Genomic DNA, 24,029 nt, shown 5'->3' on the forward strand with positions numbered 1-24,029 from the left:
AAAATCCGGACAGACTTCATATACTCAGGCAGCAAACTACTAAATGACACAAGAATATAAGATAATATAAGGAATACAATAGCACCTAAAAGAGTAAAATACTTGGGAATGAATCCAACCAAGGAGGTAAAAGAGACTTGTATGCTGAAAAATATAACTTGAAAGAAATTGAAGAGATAAATCAATGAGAGATTATCTTACATTCATGAATGGAAGACTTCATATTGTTAAGATGTCAAAACTAGCCAAAGCAATCTATAGATTCAATGCAATCCCTTTGGCACTTTTTGCAGAAATAGAAAAATCTATCCTAAAATTCACATGGAATCTCAAGGAACCCAGATAACCAAAATAATCTTGAAAAGGAATAATAAAGCTGGAGGACTTCAAAATATCAACCTCAAAATGTATTACGAAGCTACAATAATTAAAGCAGTATACTACTGGCATGACAGACATACAACCAATATAATAAAACAGAGTACAGAATAAGCCCTCACATATATCATCAACTGATTTTCAACAAGGATGTTGAGAGCATTCATGGGGAAAGGACAGTCTTTTTAACAAATAGGGTTCAGAAAACTGGATTATCGGCATCCAAAAGAATGAAGATGGACCCTTACCTTATACTATATATAAAAATTAACTCAAAATGGATCATAATCTAAATGTAAGAGCTAAAATTATAAAACTCTTGGAAAAAACAAAGGAAATTTTCATGGCATTGATTTGGCAACAACTTCATGGATCTAACACCAAAAGTACAGGCAACAGAAGAAAAAAGTTGATAAATTGGATTTCATCACAACCAAGCACCTATGTGATCAAAAGATACTATCAAGAAAGCAAAAAGACTACCCCAACAATGTCTACAAACATTTGCAAATCACATGTAACAAGGCATTAGTATCCAGGATATACAAAGAATTCCTAAAACTCAATCACAAAAGAACCAAACAACCCAATTAAAAATAGACAAAGGACTTTAACACACATTCTCCAAAGACAAATAAAAGGCCTCATAACCATATAAAAAAGATGCTCAACATCACTAGGCATTAGGAAAATACAAATCAAAATCAAAATGAGATACTATGTCATTACTACCACCATGGCTACGTAAAACAACAAATGTTGGTGAAGATAGAGAGAAACTGAAATCCCCAAACATCTATGGTGGGAATGGAAAATGGTGCAACCACAGTGGAAAAGAGTGGTGGTCTTTCAAAAGGTAAGCAGAATTAGCATGTGAACCGGAAATTCCACCCCTAGGTATAGAACCAAGAGAATGGAAAACAGAGACTTGAAGAGGTATTTGAAAACCAATGTTTATAGCAGCATTACTCACAAATGCCAAAAGGGGAAAATAACCCATTACAGATGAACAAGACGTGGTATATACATACAATAGAGCATTACTTAGCCATAGAAAGTAATGACATTTTGATGCATGCCACAACTTGAGTACCCTGAAACCATCATGCTTAATGAAATAAGCTGACACAGAAGAACAAGTATTATGCGATTTCACCTGTATGAGGTACCTAGAATAGCAAATTCATAGACAAAAAGTAGAATTACCAGGGGTTGAGGGGAGAGGAAGGAGAAGGAGTTATTATTTACTAGGTACAGAGTTTTCACTGGAGAGGAAGAAAAGTTTTGGGTACAGATAGTGGTGACAGTTATATCGTGAATGTATTTAATGCCACTCAACTGTGTATTTATAAAAGGTTAAAATAATAAATCATATATATTTTACAATTAAAAAAATAGGAAAATTTTTTGTGCACTTTCCTCCATTATGATTCTGTTTTATTTACTGGCCCAAAGTCCTGGCAACATAAATATACTATTAATCTAAAATTAAAATGGGTCAAAATTAAGAAATATGCAATGTATTGGCATACCAAGTGTATTAGCTTTAGATTTTCTTAGCAGAACATTCCCTCCAAAATAAATACGTGACCTGTAACAAAAATAATTTATTCTCTTTGTAAGATCTGCAGCAATAATTCCCATACCCAGAAAACATCTTCGAGCTTAAAGAACTAAGAAATGTCTGATTTATTATTAACCAAAAGGAAGACAGATGTTAGAAACGGGTCTCAGGACATGCTCCCAGTCATTTTTCCCAGAGTTATGAACGCAGTTCACATTCAACAACTGCTACATGTCTAAAACTGCCTCTTCCCCTTTCAAATACCTACTGAGTCCAAAGTAAATTCCTTTGCTTTAATTTTTTTACATTAAAATAAATTAGCAAAATTCAACATCATTTCTGTTTTTAATTAAAGTCTCTTACCCATGCATACAGAGAATAGTTTTTCTGTAGATTCATCTTCTTTCTTGGTTACTTTTTTTTTTGACATTTCAATAGTTTTCTTGTATCCTTTTTTGGCCTGATCCACCAGAAGCTGAAATTCATTCTGATGTTTTTTACCTGAAATTGAAAAGATCTTCTCAATAAAGCAAGGACTAGAGAAGTTAAAGGCTATAACCACCAAGCAGAGTGAATATCAAGAAGCTTGAGTGTCCAAGCTTGCTCAAGAATAGCACCCTTGGGAATCACGTGCATTAAATTAAAAAGCCGGCAAGCACAAGAGTACAAGGGGCTGGGAGATCGTGGAAGCCTTTGCTTTTTATCTTCTCCCCTCCTCAGACACAAACATGGAAACACGGCATTCCAGTTTGCTGCTGTAGGTTTCTTCCCAAACCGCATTCTCTAGAAAGTCTTTTGCTAGAGCATGAAAGATACTGCTCTCCCAAATATATCCAAAAGACACCATTCTAATATCTAAGACACAAGAGTACTAACATCAGGAATATTAATTAAATATAACAGCAAAAGCCTCTAGGAAAGGTGGGCTATAAAAACAAAGAATATCCATTTCAGGTCTCTTTTTTCCCTTCACACTTCTTGCTGGTTTCCAATCAGAACCCCTTAACCAGCTGAGACATCTCCACCGCCAATCCCACTCACACCTCTGAAATAATTTAAGCCTAACCTCAGGTCACCATTAGTAATGTTCGTTAATTTACTGAATAAAGAGTGGCCAGTCTTGTTAAAACATGACTTGAGGACATTCATTCGTGATTCGAACCAGGGTTCGAAGAGCTGAGGTCGCACTTCACTTATCTAGCGCCCTTAACCACTGAAGCCATCCATGCTTCACAGTGTCATAACTCCTGCAAAAACACGTGTTAGAAAGAATCATACAGCAAATAGTTAAAACAAAGTTTTGGGACTATTTTCATACTCAGCTATTCTCCCTGTAGCACAATACTGAGAATAACTGGGTAGGGGGGAAATTTTGTGCTTCAAGTGAAAAATATGCAGTTGCTAGAGCTACCCTTCCAGAATACCAGTCATTCGCTGTCTTTGAGCTACGCCACAGCTCTGTAAACTGTAGGACACCGACGGCAATGGAAAATTGTTGTCTAGACATGCAAAATCCTGGCTGGTGAAAGCTCAACTGACTTGCCTCCTCCACTGTGGAAGAAGCCAGGTTTATCTCCATTTGCACGTTCATTTCAGCATTCCTGACCAGTAAGTGGGACTGTTCTTGGGACAGGGAAAGACTGCTCCTAACTGCAACAAATTTGTGTGTCTAGTACGTGTATGAAAACTCCTAGTAAAGCTATGGTGCTGGGTTGTGTCTGGTAAATTTGAAATAAGATACTGGTTAAAATTTCAGCAAAAGAAATATAAGCAGGCCATAAAGATTACTGGAAAGTTAGCTCTTTAGAAACAGGGAAGATCCTAAGATTACAAGGTAGGTGTTTTCTTTCAAGTCCTATTTAACTCCATGCATTCAAGGATAATTACTTTGTACTTCCTCTGCTCCCCAGAATAATAAAATAAATGTGCTCACACAATGGTATTAGGCAAACAGGATAACGATGCCCATTTTGGGGTCTTCAGAATTTAGACCAGATCTATGGATTGTAAAGAATTACACAAGAAACTTGTTACAGTAATCTCTTTAGTAGTTAGGAAGGCTTAATGCCTTTATCTTCTGAAGTAATAAAACCCCAGAATTAAAAGGGATTTTCTTTTTAAAGTCTAATTACTCCTATGCCTAGGCTGAAAACCAAAAAGTAAATAGCAGCCACTGCTTTTGCCCAAGAAGTCCCATAATCTTTGCTCAAAAGAATATATCTTATATATTTCATAAGATATATAAATGTTGAATCCCTAGGCTGTACATCTGAAACTAATATATTGTAGGTCGACTATAATTAAAAAAGAAGAAAGAACAATGCGAAGATATTATGACTAATAAACCTGTTCACACTCATCTCTTCGCCTTATTTTAGGAGTTCTACCATTTGGCAAGGAGTACTTTAGAGTTTAAAAATCTTAGTTCTGCTGGTTAGATGCCCTGAATTTACCTCTTAAAAGTTTTAAGTGGTTCAGACAGTTGTGAGAGCCATTGAATAAGCCCACATTCAACCAACGCATATTCTTCAAGATTTATTTTTTATTCACATCTGAGGACATTTTTTTAATTGCTTTTTAAAGAGAAATGCTAGTAGGAGAGACTGCATCTGTGGATCAGGAGAGACGTAGGGACTCTCTTACATTTCCCCCCTCAATTTTGCTATGAACTTGAAAATACTCTAAAAAGTGAAGTCTGTTTTTTTAGACTTCATTTGAAAAAAATTGCATAGCCATTAGTCTAAAGCCCAAAGGCCAAAGCCAACCCTAAGGCCTATTTTTATATGGCTCTCTAGCTAAGAATGGTTACTATATTTAAAAATTTTTTACAAAAACCTTCACCCAAGGATATTTTTATTGATTTCAGAGAAAGGAAGGGAGAGAGGAAGTGAGGAGGAAGGGATAAGGGTAGGGAGAGGGGGAAGAAAGAGAGAGAGGGGGGAGGGAGAGGGGGAAGGGAAAAGGGTGGGACAAAGGGGAGAGGAGGAGGGGGGAGGGAGTGAGGGAAGGGGGTGGGGGAAGGGAGAGGAGCAGGGGAGAGAGGGACATCAATGTGAGAAACATCAGATGGGTTGCCTAGGTGGCCTCCCACAGGCGTAAGTGCCCAACCAGAGATCAAACCCACACCTTAGGCATGTGCCCTGACCAGCAATCAAACCCACAACTTTTTGGTACACAGGGCCATGCCCCAACTTACTGAGCAACCCAACTGGGAAGTTTTTATATTTTCATAAAGGTTCATTAATAAACAAGAACATTTAAAAAAAAAACCCAAAGCCTAAAATATGTATCATCTGGCCCTAAGGTAGATTAGCCCAGCTACTAAAGCAGTAACACCTTCATGAGGATTCTGCCTGATATCCCTATATATTATGTGGTTTTTTCCTACTAAGGCTTGTGGATTCAAGCTGTTCCCGGCCCTGTGTGAGCTCCAGAAAGAGTTCTGGAGCGAATCCTTCCAAGTCATGTTTCCCTAGTGTCCGGCACTTTCCTCTCAATCAGGTGTGGATTGAAGTACTCTCTTCTTTGCTATCCCACAAACTCTAGAAACCGTGGTCTTCCACAACTTTCATTTCTGTTTTACCTTATTCAGTGACACCACCAGATCAGTTTGTGCCTGAAAACTGCCTACAGGCAGCAAGCTCTGGACCTGGAGAGCTCACCACTTGGTTTTCTCTCTGTCAGGCATCACGGTCCTGTGCTTTTTCCCAACATCTAAAAAACCATAGTTTCATACACTTTATCTGGTTTTCTAGTTTATTAATGGAGGAATGTAAGTACATTCTCTGTTATACCATCTGGGCTAGGAGTAGAAATTACCATTTATTTTGATTATTTTTGTTTTGAGAAACAGTTATTTCCTATGAAAATAAGGTTATGTTAATCACATAATGAATTTCTTGTTTTTAAATGAGGTAATAAATAATTTTGAAATTCCCTGGTCTTAATATTCCTTTGACCCGTGAGTTATTTGGAAGTATGTTGCTCAGTTTCCAAATATTTGGCAGTTTCCCAGGGGGCTTTGTTATTGGTTTCTAATTTAATTCTACTGTGGTCATGTTACAGCAGGTAGTTAGGTAGACATTAACAAAAAGGAAGGGAGCAAACCAGGCATCTGATTAAGCCAGATTAACTAGAAAAGGCCAGTGTCACCGTCACTCCAGGAAGACACCCCAGGGAATAATAACTGGCACCGTTCCTTCAGATTAATGAGGGGAGGAAGAAATTGGTGAAGGGAAACTCCTTTCACTGAGTGCATGCTCAGTAGAAGCCAAAATTACAACTATAAGCGGGGAGAGGACCAGCCTGGGAAAATCTGGGGAAAAGATCAGACGGGTATCTTAAGGGCATGAAACCCTGGAAGACCCAGGAAAGGGACTGGATGGGGGGAAGACACACCACAGCCCTGGGAAAAGCCAGGAAAGAGATTAGAGATTGAATAGTTTGAAAGAAAGCCTGCTCTTTTCTGAGCCCAACGAAATATACACAAGCTAGACAAAGAATCCAGCACACGCCCTCCTTGGAGCATGCCCGTGCCCTTCTCCCTGGCACATACCTTTTGTCTTCCTTTTTCCTAAACTCGAAGGGGAGCAGTGAGCAGTAGCAGAGGACTCTCCTTTTACTTCTGTCCACTACTACACCCTGCCTGCTCTCTGCCTTTCTAAGGGCATACAATCTATTTTCACTCTAATAAATCATGCCACTGTGGCTTAAAATCCTCCTTCACGTGTGTCCCTGAGGATATTGTCCTGCAACAGCACAGAAGAATCCTATTTCCAAAGCATGCCAGGCAGACCCTCCCAGCCAGAGAACATACTTTCTACACTGAGTACACATGTATACTCACAGCTTAGAATACACACAACCTTCTGCAGATTCCTAGGGCTCTCTCTCTGTGCTACTCTCTCCTCTCCTGCACTGTCCTGTCAACTCTAGTGCCTTCAGTTTCCCTGATATCTTAGCTCTTTCTCCTTAATTCAGAGTCTACCAGGCTCTGCCTGGGATCCCCCTGCCTGTACCACAACCTGGAAACTCTATTACAGGGCTCATCTCATTTTTCCCTATCTTGTAGATATTCCTGTCCTTTGTTACCTAATACCCAGTGTATTAAAAACCACCATTTCATATGTTTTGTCCATTTATGTTGGATGTCTCCGGAGGAGGGTGTATCAGGTCCCTGTTACTCTACTTGACCAGAAGCGTAAGTCCTATACATTTTAGTTTGTAATATGGTATATAGCAGCAGATATAACTCACATAAACAAAACTCTTTTGTGTCCTTGACAATTTTTAATAGTGTAAAGAGGCTTGAAAAACTGAGAACTGTTGCTGCAGAGGTTGGAACTCGCCAGGACTTAGGATTAGGCTCTGTTCCCTATGGCATTCTTCTTCCCAGTCATCTTCCCCCGGTACCTAACTTTACCTACTACTTGTAAACAAACACATGTTGTCTGTTTGGTCAGGCAGTTCATTCAGTCATACCTAATTCTCTTGCCTGCTTGGCTACCCACTATGAACCAAAACTTTTTTTTTTAATATATTTATTGATTATGCTATTACAATTGTCCCATTTCCCGCCCCCCTCACTTCACTCCATCCTGCCCACCCCCTCCTTCCCACATTCCCCCCATATAGTTCATGTCTATGGGTCATACTTATAAGTTCTTTGGCTTCTACATTTCCTACACTATTCTTACCCTCCCTGTCTATTTTCCACCTATCATCTATGCTACTTATTCTCTGTACCTTTCCCCCCTTCTCCCCCTCCCACTCCCCTATTGATAACCCTCCATATGATCTCCATCTCTATGGTTCTGTTCCTATTCTAGTTGTTTGCCCAGTTTGCTCTTGTTTTTGTTTTAGGTGTGGTCGTTAATAACTGTGAGTTTGCTGTCATTTTTACTGTTCATATTTTTTATCTTTTTCTTAGGTAACTCCCTTTAACATTTCATATAATAAAGGCTTGGTGATGATGAACTTCTTTAACTTGACCTTATCTGAGAAGCACTTTATCTTCCCTTCCATTCTAAGTGATAGCTTTGCTGGATAGAGTAATCTTGGATGTAGGTCCTTGCCTTTCATGACTTGGAATACTTCTTGCCAGCCCCTTCTTGCCTGTAAGGTCTCTTTGGAGAAATCAGCTGACATTCTTATGGGAACTCCTTTGTAGGTAACTGTCTCCTTTTCTCTTGCTGCTTCTAAATTCTCTCCTGTTTAATCTTAGGTAATGTAATTATGATGTGCCTTGGTGTGTTCCTCCTTGGGTCCAGCTTCTTTGGGACTCTCTGAGCTTCCTGGACTTCCTGGAAGTCTATTTCTTTTGCCAGAGTAGGGAAGTTCTCCTTCATTATTTGTTCAAGTAAGTTTTCAATTTTTTGTTCTTCCTCTTCTCCTTCTGGCACCCCTATAATTCGGATGTTGGAACGTTTCAAGATGTCCTGGAGGTTCCTAAGCCTCTCGTCATTTTTCCAAATTCTTGTTTCTTCATTATTTTCTGGTTGGATGTTTCTTTCTTCCTTCTGGTCCACACCGTTGATTTGAGTCCCAGTTTCCTTTGCATCACTATTGGTTCCCTGTACATTTTCCTTTGTTTCTCTTAGCATAGGCTTCATTTTTTCATCTGGTTTTTGAACAGATTCAACCAATTCTGTGAGCGTCTTGATAACCAGTGTTTTGAACTGTGCATCCGATAGGTTGGCTATCTCTTCCTTGCTTAGTTGTATTTTTTCTGAAGCTTTGAAGTGTTCTGTCAATTGGGCAAATTTTTTTTTTTTTGTCTTGGCGTCTGTTACTTAAAGGGGCGGAGCCTTAGGTGTTCACCAGGGCAGGGTAATGCTGGTGGCTGCACTGTGATGCTGTATGTGGGGGAGGGGCCAAGAGGGAGCAATGGCACCCACTTCACTCTCCACCGGATTTCAGTCTTTCACTCTGATACCCACAATCAAACTGGGCCCCTCTGGTGCTGGTTCCCGAGTGGGTGGGCTTGTGCACGCCCTAGGCCCCTGTGGGTCTCTCCAACGACCTCTCCTGTGAGGCTGGGAGTCTCTCCTGCTGCCGCTCCAACCCCCACGGGTGCTTTCAATGAGGTTTGAGGCTTTATTTCCCCGAGCTGGAGCCCTGAGTTGCGCTGTCTGCTTTGCTCCCCGCCATTTGTCCGGTTTATCTGTGCACGAATGTGGGGCCACAGGGTACTACCCACCATTCTACCTGCCCCGTTCTCTGCCACTCTGAGTCCGGCCCTCTCGGTTTACCTGCGCGAATGTGGGGCTGCAAGGTCTGCTAGTGCTCGGACTGCCTGCCCTGTTCGTCCCACACTCCGCCAGTCTCAGTCCCGCCACGGCAACTCGAGTCCTCTCCGCCCCGGCTGCCCGTCTCCGCCCCTCCTACCGGTCTGGATGAATGTTTATTTTTTATTTCCTTGGTGTCAGACTTCCTTGCCGTTTGATTTTCTGTCAGTTCTGGTTGTGCGAGGAGGCGCAGTGTGTCTACCTACGCCACCATCTTGGTTCTCTCCGAAACCAAAACTTAAAACAGAAATTTTTATTTCCTTTCCTCATCCATAATCCTCCCTTGGTCTCCATTTCTGTAAATGGCAGCAATTATTTCCCTAGCTGATTCAATCAAGAGTGTAGGAGTCATTCTTAATTCCTTTTCTAGTCATCCCTGTATTAAATCCATCAGTGAGTATCACTGGTTCTACTTCAAAGGTAACCTTGAACCGTCCGTCTTACTTCTATATTGCTGCCACTCCAGACTAGGTCATAGCTCTGTCACAATTTATGATAGCAGCCTCACCTCAGGTCTATTCTCATATACCATCCCTCCTCCTTAAAGAGGCCTTCCCTGACCAACCAAACCTGAACAGTAGCTCCCTCACTCTGTCCCTGCCTTGTACTTCCTTGCAGTACGGATCACTCACTACCTGACTATTACACAACTTGCTCATCCGTTTACTGTCTGACCAGTCCTGCTAGAATGTAAGCCCCATGGAGGCAGAGACTTGGTCTGCTTAATATTATACTCCCAATGCCTATAACACTGTCTGAGGTGCAGTAACTGATGATCAATAAATACTGTTTGAGTGATGAGCCTCCAGACTGGTTTTCTGACTATTGCTTGCTGCCTACTAATTTATTCTCTATTCAACAAATATCATGATCTTTTAAAATGTGAAGTCATATTACTTATCATTTTAAACCTTCCAGTGGCTTCTCATGGCACTAATAAAATCCGAAATAAAATCTTACAAGGTCATGTACGACCTGGCCCTCCCACCATCAGCCCACTTGCCCCCAGCACTCACTGCTACACTCTCGCCACATTCACTGCCTTTGCTTCTACTTTAGGGTCTCCGGCCTTTGTGTTCTCTCTGTCCAGAACACTCTTCCTTCAGCTCCGTGAATGGCTGCCTCTTTATTTTTACTTTATTCTCCTCATGACTCTTTTCAAATGTCCACTCCTCAAGAAAAGCCTTTTCCTGACTACCTTACTTAATGCCCCCATAGTTTCTCTCAAACTACCCTGTTTTATTTCTTTACAGCATTTGCCACCTGAAGTTGGTATAATCACCTAACTTAGGATGTTATCTTTCTGCTACTAGAATGAAAGCCCCAGGAGAAAAGTGACCGATGCGCCTTTTCACTGCTGCATCCACAATGCATAGCAGCCGGCACACAGCAGATGTTCAAAAAATATTTGTTGAATTAATAACCAAACAAAAGTACAAGGGAATAAATTAACTATGTTAAAATGCCTTGCCTTCTTAGCAAGATTAGGCTGATACTCCCAGGAAGAGTTTTAGGAGATAACCAGAATGCTCACTGGAGCTGTGTCTGTGTTCTGGCAGAGTACAAAACTGTATTTCATCACGGCAGAAAGCCGCAGAGATCTCGAAAATACGCCTCTCACGCAGGCAAGTGGAGTAACTTTCCATCAGGCTAAAATGCTGCCTCTTACTGGGGCAATTCACAATCTTCATTAAGAAGACTTATCAAAAGTTCCGGTATCTGAACTGCACAAGTAACTCAAACTCATTTGATTCAACCTCTGTTTCAAATACACTTTCTATAAAGTTCAAATTGACTGATTTCATTGTTTCTTTCCATTACTGAAAGAGGAACTCATGAATTACAAGTCCATCCAAAAGATTGTTTTAAAGGATATATCATCACAAAACTACCAAAGTATCCCATTCACAAAATTAAGCTTTTTTTTTTAGCACCTGAAACTAAAACTTACCCTCCAAAAAAGAGGTTTCCAGCATACAAGTGATTCGCTCAGACTCAAAGCATCTTTTGTAGAGTGAGAAGAGTTTAGACTTGAGCATCTGGTACACCTGGGTTTAATTTCCACTTCTGCTTTTTACCTACAATATGAGTGATTTGTCTAACGTTTCTGAGTCTCGGTTTCTTACTCTATGAAATAGGATAAAACCAGTGTCACAGAGTTGCGGGGAGGATTACTAAAATAACATCTGTGGGACCCTTAGCACAGAATATGTATTCAACAATGTGATTTTCTGCCTTCCTGTCTTTTCTTTTAAAAAGCAACCCACCATAAATGAATAGAAGTAAAGTCCGCACAAGTCAGAAGATGGGAGGCGGCTGAAGCACAGCCAATACCTTAAGCTTGGAGAACAGACTCAAGCTGGTGTGCTTCTTCTCAAAAGCAAACAGAATAGTGAGATGTAGAAAAACGTCTGTTTTCTCTTAGCCTATTTTTTAGAGGCCTGGTAGACTCTGATAAACATTATGATGACTCTCCCATCTTCATCTATTCATTCGCTGGGTTATAAAGCCGTGAGCAAGAAAGAAACATTCCCTCCATTGTCGAACTTCCAGTTTTATAAGGGAAGAAAACACTGTTAACTACTGTCATGGGTTGAATGGTGTTTCACCGAGTTTCATATGTTGAACTACTAACCCCCGAGACCTCAGAATGTGAACTCACTTGAGGACAGGGTTTTATAGAGGTAATCAAGCTAAGATGAGATTGTTAGGGTGGCCCTCATTTGATACAATTGGTGTTTTTATAAAAGGGGCACACAGACATGCTCAGAGGGACGGCACTGTGAAGAGACAAAAGAGAAAGGCAAGGAGAGAGGCCTGGAATAGGTTCTTCCTCACTGCCCTCAGAAGGAACCAAACCTGCTGGATTTTGGACTTCTAGCCCCGAAAAGACAATATGTCTGTTGTATTAAGCCTCCCATTCTGTGGTACTTTGTTATGGAAGCCCTAGCAAACTAAAAGACACAATTAGAAATTAATTAGAAATAATCACAAATTAATTGTATAAATAATAATTATGGCCATCCTATAAAAAATGTAAACTTTCTTATACCCTTGTTTCCTTTTTTCTCTTTTTCATTTATCACCTTCTAAAATACTAGTCGAAGATGAGCTCCAGAAGGACGCGCTTTATGGCTGTCTTGTTCGTTCCCACATCCCTAGCACCCGGACAGTGTCTTGCATATATTAGTACTTAATCAAAACACTTGTGCTGAATAAACAAATGGAATAGTGATATGAAAAAATACAAGATGATGTAGTAAGTACATAGAAAAGGGAAATGTCACCTTGTCTGGGAGATCACGGAGGATTTCCCATGGAAATTGCAATGAAGCTGAGTAAGTGTTGGCAAAGTAGATGAGACCACAAAAACCATCAAGAGAAGGAGACAATTCCCCACAAAGCGAGAAGAGGGTAACAAAGGCCCTGCAGCAGCAAAGAACTTGATAAAAGAAGTAAAAGATACCCAAATGGTCGGATCACAAGGAGTAAGGGAAAGAGACGAGGCTAGAGGTAGGCAAGTCTGGGAACCGACAGGTTTCCACTGATCATGGCAGGAGGGCAGCGAGGCAGAAACAGTACGATCAGAAGACTCACCAATTTGAAAAGACAGGCTGGCTTTTGAGTATTAATGAATTCGAGAGGGTCAAGAGTAGATTGGGGATGACTAGTTAGGAAGCAACTGTGACTAGCACAGTGGTGGAAATAAGAATAAGAAATACATGAAATCAGGAGAGAGGAGACAGAGACTGACAGAACATAACAAACTGAACATGTACGGGTCAGGAAAGGGAAAATGTTATACATGAAGGATAAAGACCTAGAATGGCAAGGTAGTTAATGATGGCAATGCTGGAAGATATAAGTCAGTGAAAAAATACCTTCAAAACTTGGAGGGAAAAATCTTTCCAAACTAAAATTGTAAAGCCAGTAGTATAATCAATCAATAGTAAAGGTAATATTCCCAGTTATGTATGGTCTTAAAAAATATCCCTCCATAAACCTTTTTCTCAGGGAGTTTCCTAAAACTATATTCCACCAAAAAAAGGAAAGAGAAGAGGCAGATTTGTTTGCTGAAATAAGATGAAGCACTCAGCACCACGCCCAGAAGGTTGGTGAAAGGGAATTCCAGGAGCAGCAAAGAGCAGCCAGAGCAAGTGGAATAGGACAGCACCTGAGGCTGGGGGCTGCCTCAGGCAGGATGTTCCTGAGACAGTAGTGAGTAGATCAACACCAATGTGTTTAAATGTATGAGAAAGTAATATACATTTCTGGTGGAAGGTTTAGAGGTAAATTAATACTAGGTAAATAGAAATCTAAGCAAGTGAAAGAAAATTATTAAAAAATAGAATGTTTTCCTAAAAGGAATTATAACTGTAGGGGAGGAAAAAATAATTTTCCCTCCAACCTTCTTAGTTCTTTGTTGGTAACCCTATAACAAAACACAAATTAACAAAAGGAAAACAAACAGAGGTTTATTAACAGTCATATCTTACATATTCATGGAAGATACCTAGATTAAAAGACAGGGCTTAGAACACTGGCTTAAATACCACTTTCCCAGTTCCCCCAATCACTACACCCCCCCACACAAAAAGGGTGTTTTGGGGATGTGACTAGGAAAACCACAGTCAACGAGAATAAGGTCTATTATACAGATTTAAGGCAGTGCCTTCTCCATTGATATGAAGACTAATTTATCTCTAGGGACAGAAAGGGGATGATGAACAGACACCTATGTAAATTTGTGTCCAGCTTTTAGGCAGATAAAGGGAAGGCAAAGAGCACGTTTTTTTTTTTTTAATATCTGCTTCTCAGTAGCCTTCAGCTTAAAGTACCGTAATTAATTCTTATGCCACAGTAGTGTATTCTGGGGGTGGCATACTCTGCTTCCCTTCAGAACCATATTATGTATGTTGTCTGGCTAAAACTGCAAGTATCTAACTAAATATTAGACTTACAAAAAATTACGACAATAACCAGGGGATGAGAAGAAGGCAAAGGCAGGAGTCAGATGTACAAAAGACCAAATCTTCATGCTTCATGTTGGGACATCAATCAACCGTTAACATGAAGAACTGAAACACTGAGAAACAGCAGAAAGAACCATCTTTTCATAAAAATAAGTATAATTACCAAGACAAAAGCAAAGTCCGACAACTGTTATCTCCAGGGAGTGGGAATGAAGACAAGTTGATGGTGGAGGAAGCAAGAAAGTTGTTTTTTAGTAATAAGCCTTGCAGATATAAGTGATTTTTAAAAAAACTATATGCATATAAAATATTAATAAAAATGTTTAAAATAAATCAATATTTGGAACCTGACACTAAATCACAACGCATGACTAAGCATTTAAGCTTTAGAAATGCCTGAAAGTTGTTTGTTTGTTTCTTTAGTATATACTGAGGTACATACTAAAGGTATATACCTTTATATACCTTTAGTATATACTGAGGTATATAGTATAGTATATACTATAGGGCAAAATCAATTATTTTAACATGACCTATTTAGTAAAGTTAAACTCTTTAAAGATATTTAAACGGTAGGGAATAGATATTTGTATATTGTCCTGCCTGTATCTAATCTACTTCTTCTTTTGTGTGACATATATATTAGATACCATTTTTTAGTGATTTAAGTTACTTTTTCTCCATGTAAATTTTGTTTTTCTTATTGTTACAGGCCTCAGTTTTGGCAATTCAGTGATCAGTGATCTACTGATAGTCTCTCCCTCCTGTCTCAAGAAAAATCGCTTTGATTTCCCAAAAGTTGATTAAAAAAAAAAAAATCACACCACACTTATCTTTCTAGCAACAGAGCTGTGACCCTGGTCGTCCAGCCTACAGTCTGCAGACAGTCGAGTACGGCACAGGGCCCCGCCCCCCACCTACAAGCAGAGCCTGCGCACTAACCACGCCCTCCTCCCTGCCCAAACAGATCACTGCCTCACCTGCCCCTTCAAAGCTTAAGAACTGAAAATAGAAAACAAATCTCTCTTAGCACAACTAAAACACATCATGTGTGGATACTCATCCAACAAATATTTATTAGCTATCTATTGTTTGCCCGGTACTGAAATGTAAATTTAAACTACAAACAAACCAAGCAGAGAACAGCTACCTACCTACCTGACAAAATAGTAATGTGCTAGCCCTGGGAAAGGGATGTACAAAGGCCATTTAAGGAAAAGAAAGTGACAAAATTAGGAAGTTGTTAATACCTAATAAAATGAAAACTCTTTTTGGCACAAATTTGCAAGCTGTAAGTGCTGGAATTCTTTACAGAAATAATGTCATTGAGTGACTTGAGGACAGGGCTGGAAATTCAGGGCTGGAAATTCAGAAATGTTTCCATTTTAATCCCATTTTCTTCTCACAGAGATGCTTTGAGAGCAACTAATTAATATTTGCCAAGTGCTTAGTGATAAGCTCAAAGTAGAATGAATGTTAGTCACAAATCAAAAAGCAAGCACACTGACTAAAAAAAAAAAGGTCACTGCCTTAGTAAACACAACTAAAATTCAGTCTTAAGTAATAATAAGTTTGTATCAAATATAAAAAAATTTTTAAATATACTTAAGATAAAAAACTGCAACTCAAATTCTCTGCAAATAAAGAAAACGTCAAACAACTTACGATATTCACTGTGAATTTCATCTATTTCCTTTTCTGTTTGATCTTTCGTAAAAACCATTATCTAAAACGATACAAAAACTGTTAATTAAAAATTCATTAAATGACAAAAATAGAAATCAGTACTATAAACTTTAAAATCTCAAATGTGGATGTTTAAAATACAGTGAAATAATCTCTCATCTCTGTTTTATACAGACCTAGGAAAAGTAACTCCTGTGTACTTCCCTTCAATATAATTAGTATATAATTTACCCAATACTTTCTCATCAGTAGAAAATACGACATGAGTTCCATTAGAACATATGAAGTACTAATACAATTCAATTTCATATTTTCAATCCTTAGTTTTTCACATTCATTAATACAATAGGTGACACTTTAAAGTACAAGACTGGAGACATTTAGCAAATCATTAATAAGGCAAACCTTGCTTCCCTTCTATCTTTTCCAATTTAACTTCCCCAAATCTATAAGAAATGTAATACAGGGGAAATATAAGACATGTTAAGTTTTTAGTTCCACTTTTTAAAATCTTAGACTTAAGAGATCAGAAGTCTACTTACATTATTCATTACAGTCTCCACCACACAGTTTGCACATAGGTAGTAATAAAGTCAACGAAAATCTCATTTTTTCCACTATCTGATTATACTCTCACTTCCCTAAGGTCGTTGTTTTCCTTACAAACACATTACTGATGATCTAGAAAAAAAAGAGCCCAAAACACTTCCTCCAGTGTCATAGGACACAATGACTATTTTCTTCTTTGGCATCCTTCCTCAAGTTTTGGGCCATCAAGCTAGAAGGCAACAGTGAAAAATTTTAGGGCTCTGATCCCTTCAATAAGCTCAACAGATAATCTTCACAAACTCCTACAATTACTTAACTTCTCACTCAGTATAATCACAGAATTGCGGAGTGCCAGAGCTAAGGTGATCTTAGAGATCACAGAGTTCAACCCCGAGTTTCACAGATGACAAGGGCTGCATAAGTTCAACAGCTTATCAAATGCAACCAGCAGAGAGAGGACCAATACAAATGCTACCTGATAAATATGGGCATACGCTTTTCCTAAGGGCTAGAACTCACTAATAAACTCTACTTTAGATTGCATGTTGTGCTGGAAGACTGATAAATGTAATAGAATTTTGTGCTAAAAAATGAGCTGCAAGCCAATCATAATGTATTAAATGGAAATGTATTCCAGTACATTTCCCACTGAACAGATGTAATACACACTAGATTGCTTTAATTTTAGTAGAGATTTCAACTTTACTTTATTTCTACCCAGATACTGAAATAGACTATAACATACACTTTCATTGAGTTTACTAGCTTCAAGACGCATCCTAGTCTTCTCCATATTTTCAATTTCTTGAACTATTTCAGCAGCTGTTAAAATAAAGACATAGAGCCAATAGTTAACAGACAGTTAATGACAAGGTTTTGCTCACTGTGCGATGGTCACATGAGTTGTTAACAACGAAGCTGAGTGATGGGTACATGTAAACTCCCTGTCCCATTTTTCTGATTTTTCTTTAAGGCTACAGTTATTTCAAAATAAAAGTTTTAAAAAATAACAGAGTTAAAACACTGAACTCTTATACATGCAAACAGTTTGAAATATGACCAAAAAATACAATAAAATCACTGTGTCTTTCCTTTCAGTATACAGGTACAAATAGCAGTCTCAATGGAACTGAAAAATTAATTTATTAATGTGAATTCAATTCTCAGGGGATATGCACTCAAACTCCAATACACTAAATATGTACAACAGGCTACTTTTCAAGGAGATACAAAGGTCTACAAATGCAGGGGGAAATGGCCTTGCCTCCAGCACTGTTGTTAGCTGGTGTAGACAATCACAGACATCAGAGATCTGGAATACACTCCGTCACACACATAAATGCCTTGGAATGCAAACAGCACTGAACTTGCAAGCATTATCTTTCTGCCTCCAAAGTCAACATATTAAAACTAAAATACATAGTATAGAATAAAAATCTACAATCCCCTCTACACATTTATACACAAAAAGACACTATCTCTGGACTTTGTTTCAAAATAACCCGTGTGCAAGAAGAGAGTAGGTGACGGATGACACACTCTGGGCACACGTGGGTCGACACTGCTTCGACTGGATGGCACGTGTATGAGGGGGTCGCATTCTTCACTCCATTTTTATACAGACCTGATATAACCCCATTTTAAAGATTTTTATAAAAACCATCGTCACCAAGAGGATCATTTAAGAATGCAATTACCTCAATTAAAGTTTGTTTTAAATAAAAGGTACACTGGGAGGCTTCCGGCAAAGATGGAGGTGGAGGTAGACAGGCTTCACTTCCTCGCACAACCAAAAGTAGGATAACAACCACTTTGACCATTTGGACCAAAATGACATGTCCGTCTTTATCTCCCGTAACACTTTCTGCCTTAAAGTCTATTTTGTCTGCTATTAATGTTGCCACATCAGCTTTCTTTTGGTTAGTGTTTGAGTGGCACATCTTTTCACATCCTTTTATTTTCAACCTTCCTGGCTATTTATATTAAAGTGTTTTCTTTTAAACAGTATGTAATTCCCTCGTATTTTTAATCTAGTTTTTACGTTTAAAATGATTACAGTTTACCACGTTACTGTTTTCTTTTTGTCCATTTTTTCTTTTTTAAAAATATTATTCCGCCCTGGCTGGTGAGGCTCAGTGGATTAAGTGCCGGCCTATAAACCAAAGGGTCACCAGTTCAATTCCCAGTCAGGGCACAAGCCTGGGTTGCAGGCCAGGTCCCCAGTAGAGGTTGTGCAAGAGGCAACCATACACTGATGTTTCTTTTCCTCTCTTTCTCCCTCCTTTCCCCTCACTCATATAAATGAAGGAATGAATGAATACATAAAAATAAACTAATGGGGTACATCACGAGGACAAGGAACTAGCATAAAGAAGCACCCACTGGCCAAACCTGGAAAAACATAAAACCAAAATCATTAAGGGTGACAATAAGTTATAAGTATGTGAATCTACACTGATCATAAATAAAGAAAAAAAAAAGAGGGTTCTGGTTTTCAAAACCATGTCAAGTGGCAATTGGCAAATGTGGAAGTAGTGCTGATGTTACAAAAATCATCATTTTGCAACTATCAGAGAAAAGATAAGTTCAGGTAAAATTACCAAAGAATGACAGAAGGGTGAAATTTTAATGAGGTATAGAATATATGGTATTAAAATGTCTCTCTATAGATTCCTTATTGTTAGCAAGGGGAAAATTATACAATGGAGAAATTGACAAGATGATCAAAACTGCCATCACAACTGAGGGGCACAAGTATGTCAAATACCTCTGGATATGACTATTTTTTTTTAAATATTTTATTGATTATGCTATTACAGTTGTCCCATTCCCCCCTTCACCCCCCTCTCCCTGCACACCCCTCTCCCACATTCCCCCCATATAGTTCATGTCCATGGGCCATACATATAAGTTCTTTGGCTTCTACATTTCCTACACTATTCTTACCCTCCCCCTGTCTATTTTCTACCTACCAGTTATGCTACTTATTCTGTACCTTTCCCCCCTCTCTCCCCCTCCCACTCCCCTATTGATAACCCTCCATATGATCTCCATTTCTGTGGTTCTGTTCCTGTTCTAGTTGTTTGCTTAGTTTGCTTTTGTTTTTGTTTTAGGTATGGTTATTAGTAACTGTGAGTTTGCTGTCATTTTTACTGTTCATATTTTTTATCTTCTTTTTCTTAGATAAGTCCCTTTAACATTTCATATAATAAGGGCTTGGTGATGATGAACTCCTTTAACTTGACCTTATCTGAGAAGCACTTTATCTGCCCTTCCATTCTAAATGATAGCTTTGCTGGATAGAGTAATCTTGGATGTAGGCCCTTGCCTTTTATGACTTGGAATACTTCTTGCCAGCCCCTTCTTGCCTGTAAGGTCTCTTTGGAGAAATCAGCTGATAGTTTTATGGGAACTCCTTTGTAGGTAACTGTGTCCTTTTCTCTTGCTGCTTCTAAGATTCTCTCCTTCTCTTTCATCTTGGGGAATGTAATTATGATGTGCCTTGGTGTGTTCCTCCTTGGGTCCAGCTTCTTTGGGACTCTCTGAGCTTCCTGGACTTCCTGGAAGTCTATTTCTTTTGCCAGAGTAGGGAAGTTCTCCTTCATTATTTGTTCAAATAAGTTTTCAATGGTTGGTTCTTCCTCTTCTCCTTCTGGCACCCCTATAATTCGGATGTTGGAACGTTTCAAGATGTCCTGGAGGTTCCTAAGCCTCTCCTCATTTTTCTAAATTCTTGTTTCTTCATTCTGTTCTGGTTGAATGTTTATTTCTTCCTTCTGTTCCAAATCGTTGATTTGAGCTCCGGTTTCCTTCCCTTCACTGTTGGTTCCCTGTACATTTTTCTTCATTTCACTTTGCATAGCCTTCACTTCTTCCTCTATTTTGTGACTGTATTCAATCATTTCTGTGAGCATGCAGATTGACAGTATTTTGAACTCTGGATCTGATAGGTGGGCTATCTCATCGTTGCTTAGTTCTTTTACTGGAGTTTTGATCTGTTCTTTCATTTGGGCCATACTTCTTTGTCTTGGTGCACCTGATGCATTGCAAGGGGTGGAGCCATAAAGGTTCACCAAGGTGGAGCAACTCACTTTGCTGCGCTGTGGTGCAGTCTGGATGAATGTTTCTTAAGTCCTTGGTTGTCGAACTTCCATACAGTTCATTTTTCTGGCAGTTCTGGTTGTTTTCTGTTTTTAAATTGGTTGTTTCCTTCTTTTGGTTGTGCAAGGAGGCAAAGCATATCTACCTACGCCTCCATTTAGCTGACACAGCTTTTATTTTTTTAACTGTTGTTCAATTACAGTTGTCCCACTCTTTCCCACACTGCTCTCCTCTCCCCCAACTCCCCCTCTCCCCCACTCCCACAGTCAATCTCCACCCTGTTGTCCATGCCCATGGGTCCTTTATCCGTGTTCCTTGACTTGCCCTTTCCCCTTCTTTCCCTCATTATACCCGCGCCCCCCCCCCCGACTCCTCTCTGGTCACTGTCAGTTTGCTTTTTATTTCCATGTCTCTGGTTCTTATTTTATGTGTTTGTTTGTATTCTTGATTAGGTTCTGCTTACAGGTGAGATCATATAGTATTTGTCTTTCACCACTGGCTTATTTCACTTAGCATAATACTCTCCAGTTCTATCCATGCTGTCCCGAAGGCCAGGAGCTCCTTCTTTCTGCTGCTTAGTATTCCATTGTGTAAATGTACCACAGTTTTTCGATCCATTCACTTAAAGAATTTAAGGAACTTGCCCATAGTCACCCAGTCATAATGCTGCAAAGCTGGCACCTCTAAATCAACTCTTTATCCCACACTACCTCTGGAAAGACACATAGAAATCGGCAGCAGTTACTGCTTCTGAGAGGGAATGGGGACCGAGACTGGCTGAGAGAAAGGCTGGCGCATCATAGTATATAAACTAATACCTTCTGAAGAAATACATTTGCATGTCTTATCTATTTTCAAAAGTGTACCTATTAAATATCCATCTCTATGATTTACAATCACCGAGCTATAGAAAACTGCGGTATGCAGGGTTTGCATTACTCACTGTTTTATTGCTTTACCTGATTTAGGATACAAAGCATCGCACTGGGCATTGTACATGTGTACAAATTCTTGGTGCCTTTTAATGAGCTGTTGTTTATTTCCTTGAATAGATAATCCATGTTCTTTTAGCTTTTTCTTTAAATCGCGATCTGATAGCAAGTTATATACAGTTTTGGGCAGCGGCTTCCTTTTCTGAACAGAACTTTTTGAAAAGGGGAGAAAAAGAGATAACTGAGGGTTATTGTGAATTATCAAATGCTTTTCATTTAAGATAGTAATTTACCTCCTGACTCAATTCTAGGGTGACCAAGAGAATGGACCCATTAAGATAAAAATGGGAAAGAGAAGGATGAAATTTGCAAATCAAGTTCACTGTGACATGATGCATGGGGTGCCAGTGGGACATTCAGATAGAGAAACTTAGGTCTCAGAAAGCGGGCAGGCCTGAAGATGCAGACTGAGGACGCACACAAAAGGCCTGTGAACTAAATGCTATGAGAACTTCACTAAGAATCACATTTATCTAGACTTATTCAATTCTCTATCTCTTTAAAGCATGCTTTGCCAAAAATTGCCTATAGCTCCTATGCAAAATCTCTGTAAAAAACAGTTATATCAGAGTACAAATCCTATTGAGTATTAAGCTATGGACTTAACATTATTATCATACATATCTTCTTTAGAAAAAGTTTTAATACACATGCAAAACTTCCCCTCAAATCCAAGACAATCATTTTGCAAAAGCAGGATGAAATAAAAGACCTGTTGGGACGATTAGCTCTACCCAATTCATTACCACCAATGAAAAAGGAATTCAGAAAACCGATGGGTAGATGGTATTCTTGTGCTATCATCTTCAAAGAACACAATTGAAAACAACAGCAAAAAACACAACAGGGTTTTGTTCTCTTCAGCTTCAAGAAATTGTATTAACAAATATGTATATAAGGCATTACAAGAAGGGTATTAGCAAAATCACCATCTGGCTCTTCATTCTATTTTCATAATTGATATACTGATTAGCACTAAGCTGTAATTTTAAATATAGCAAAGCCCTATTAAATGAGTTTCTTTTACTCCCTCCAAAATACCAATTAATAAACATAATTTGTTAAAATGGAATAGAAGTCAAGCTACCCAAGGGTATCAGTGACTTAAGACAATTTTATAAACAGAAACTAGTTAGTGAGTTTTAATCTGATTATAAACTTGTTCTCTGAGTATATCACCTAACTCAACACTATGGCAATTAGGTGATTAATAAATATGTATTCGAGGTAGTTGTTACAATTGTAATCATTTTAAAACAAGACTATCAAAATTTCAGGTAAAAATAAATAGGAAGCTAAAAGCAATCATTTTATCAAAAAATAAGATTTTACAAAGGATTTCCATATAACTAGTTCACAGAAGGCCATTCAACCCAAACGCCAGTGTGTCTCGGAACCACTTGGAGAGCTTATTTAAAATGCAGATTCTCAGTCACTTCTCCCAACCAACCCCCAACTTACTCTATCCTGAAGCGCGGACCTAAAATCCGTATCAATAAGGTTCCACAGGGTGAATCTGATGCGAATAGTTCAGAACATAATGACAGAAACGATAGTTAAATGTAGACTGAAAAACCAGACATTTCTCTACTAACCAACAGTGTCATTTCCTGGCTAAATTATTTCTTTTATGATCTATCAATAGAGTCTAAAAGCCAGAAATAACTATTTAATTGTAGAAAGACCTGCACACCCTCCACAGGTAACATTTTTCTGAAAATCACTCTTCTTACAATGACAGCCCATTGAACTCAACAAGACTGACAAAATTATGGCTAAATCCCAGTAGGTAGCTAGAGCTGAAACATTTTATAGGAGTTTATACAAGCGCACTGTGAGGGACAATGCATTAAGTCTGTACAGCTAAAGCATTTAATTTATCAGGGACAGATGACCAAACTCATGACTATGAAACTCCAGTGGAAAGCTGCACCGTTCACTGGCACACACAACGAAAAGCACCAGCACAAATCAACAATTTCCGCCAAGAATGCTAAAATGTGAATCCTCACAAATGTTTCCCAAAACATGAAAATGACACTGATCTTTCTTCCACGATTTAGTGAAACCTAATGAACACATTTAAGGGTCCTCAGAACCTGAAGACATCAAAAGAAAGAGCATTCTTTGTATCAACTCTGATATGAATCTACACAGAATGGGTTAAGGGTTGTCATCCATATCAAGGAAATGGCGTGTCAGGGGGTTATGGAAAAAAATTTTAAATGTCAGAGACTCTTTTATGTGACCAGACCCCAGACCAAGTTGTAACTTCTTTAAAGAGAAATGAGCCTCAGTGTTTCCCTAATGTAGCTTCACAAACACTAGCTTCGCAAGATATGAGTTATCAGGACAAAGAGCTTTGGGGGTAAAATAAGCTTAGGAATTACTGGGTTAAAGAAAATTAACAATTGTCTTTAATGGAGGACTTCTCAGAGCCTTCATACGCTATCTTGTGTACTCAGTCTTTTCCTAGGAGACAGATTCAGTCTGCAGTGCT

General features: G+C 38.9%; 1 protein-coding gene across 6 annotated transcripts in view; it reads right to left on the reverse strand.

Moving 5' to 3' along the window:
* The window catches only part of RAD18 (RAD18 E3 ubiquitin protein ligase), a 111,765-nt gene that overhangs the window by 51,193 nt on the left and 36,543 nt on the right, over positions 1–24,029 (reverse strand). For all 6 annotated transcript variants that reach the window (XR_011651539.1, XR_011651538.1, XR_011651540.1 and 3 more), the window contains exons 7-10: positions 21,497–21,681; positions 17,182–17,258; positions 15,867–15,927; positions 2,306–2,443 (exon numbers count right to left, since the gene is read on the reverse strand). Coding sequence is in view for 3 of the 6 variants with exons in the window: in XM_024556482.4 (XP_024412250.1) it covers positions 2,306–2,443; positions 15,867–15,927; positions 17,182–17,258; positions 21,497–21,681 (461 nt within the window). In the remaining 3 variants the exon portion in view is untranslated. The remainder of the gene's footprint in view (positions 1–2,305; positions 2,444–15,866; positions 15,928–17,181; positions 17,259–21,496; positions 21,682–24,029) is intronic.

This window comes from Desmodus rotundus, chromosome 8, assembly GCF_022682495.2.
Source record: "Desmodus rotundus isolate HL8 chromosome 8, HLdesRot8A.1, whole genome shotgun sequence".
Taxonomy (NCBI): Eukaryota; Metazoa; Chordata; class Mammalia; order Chiroptera; family Phyllostomidae; genus Desmodus; species Desmodus rotundus.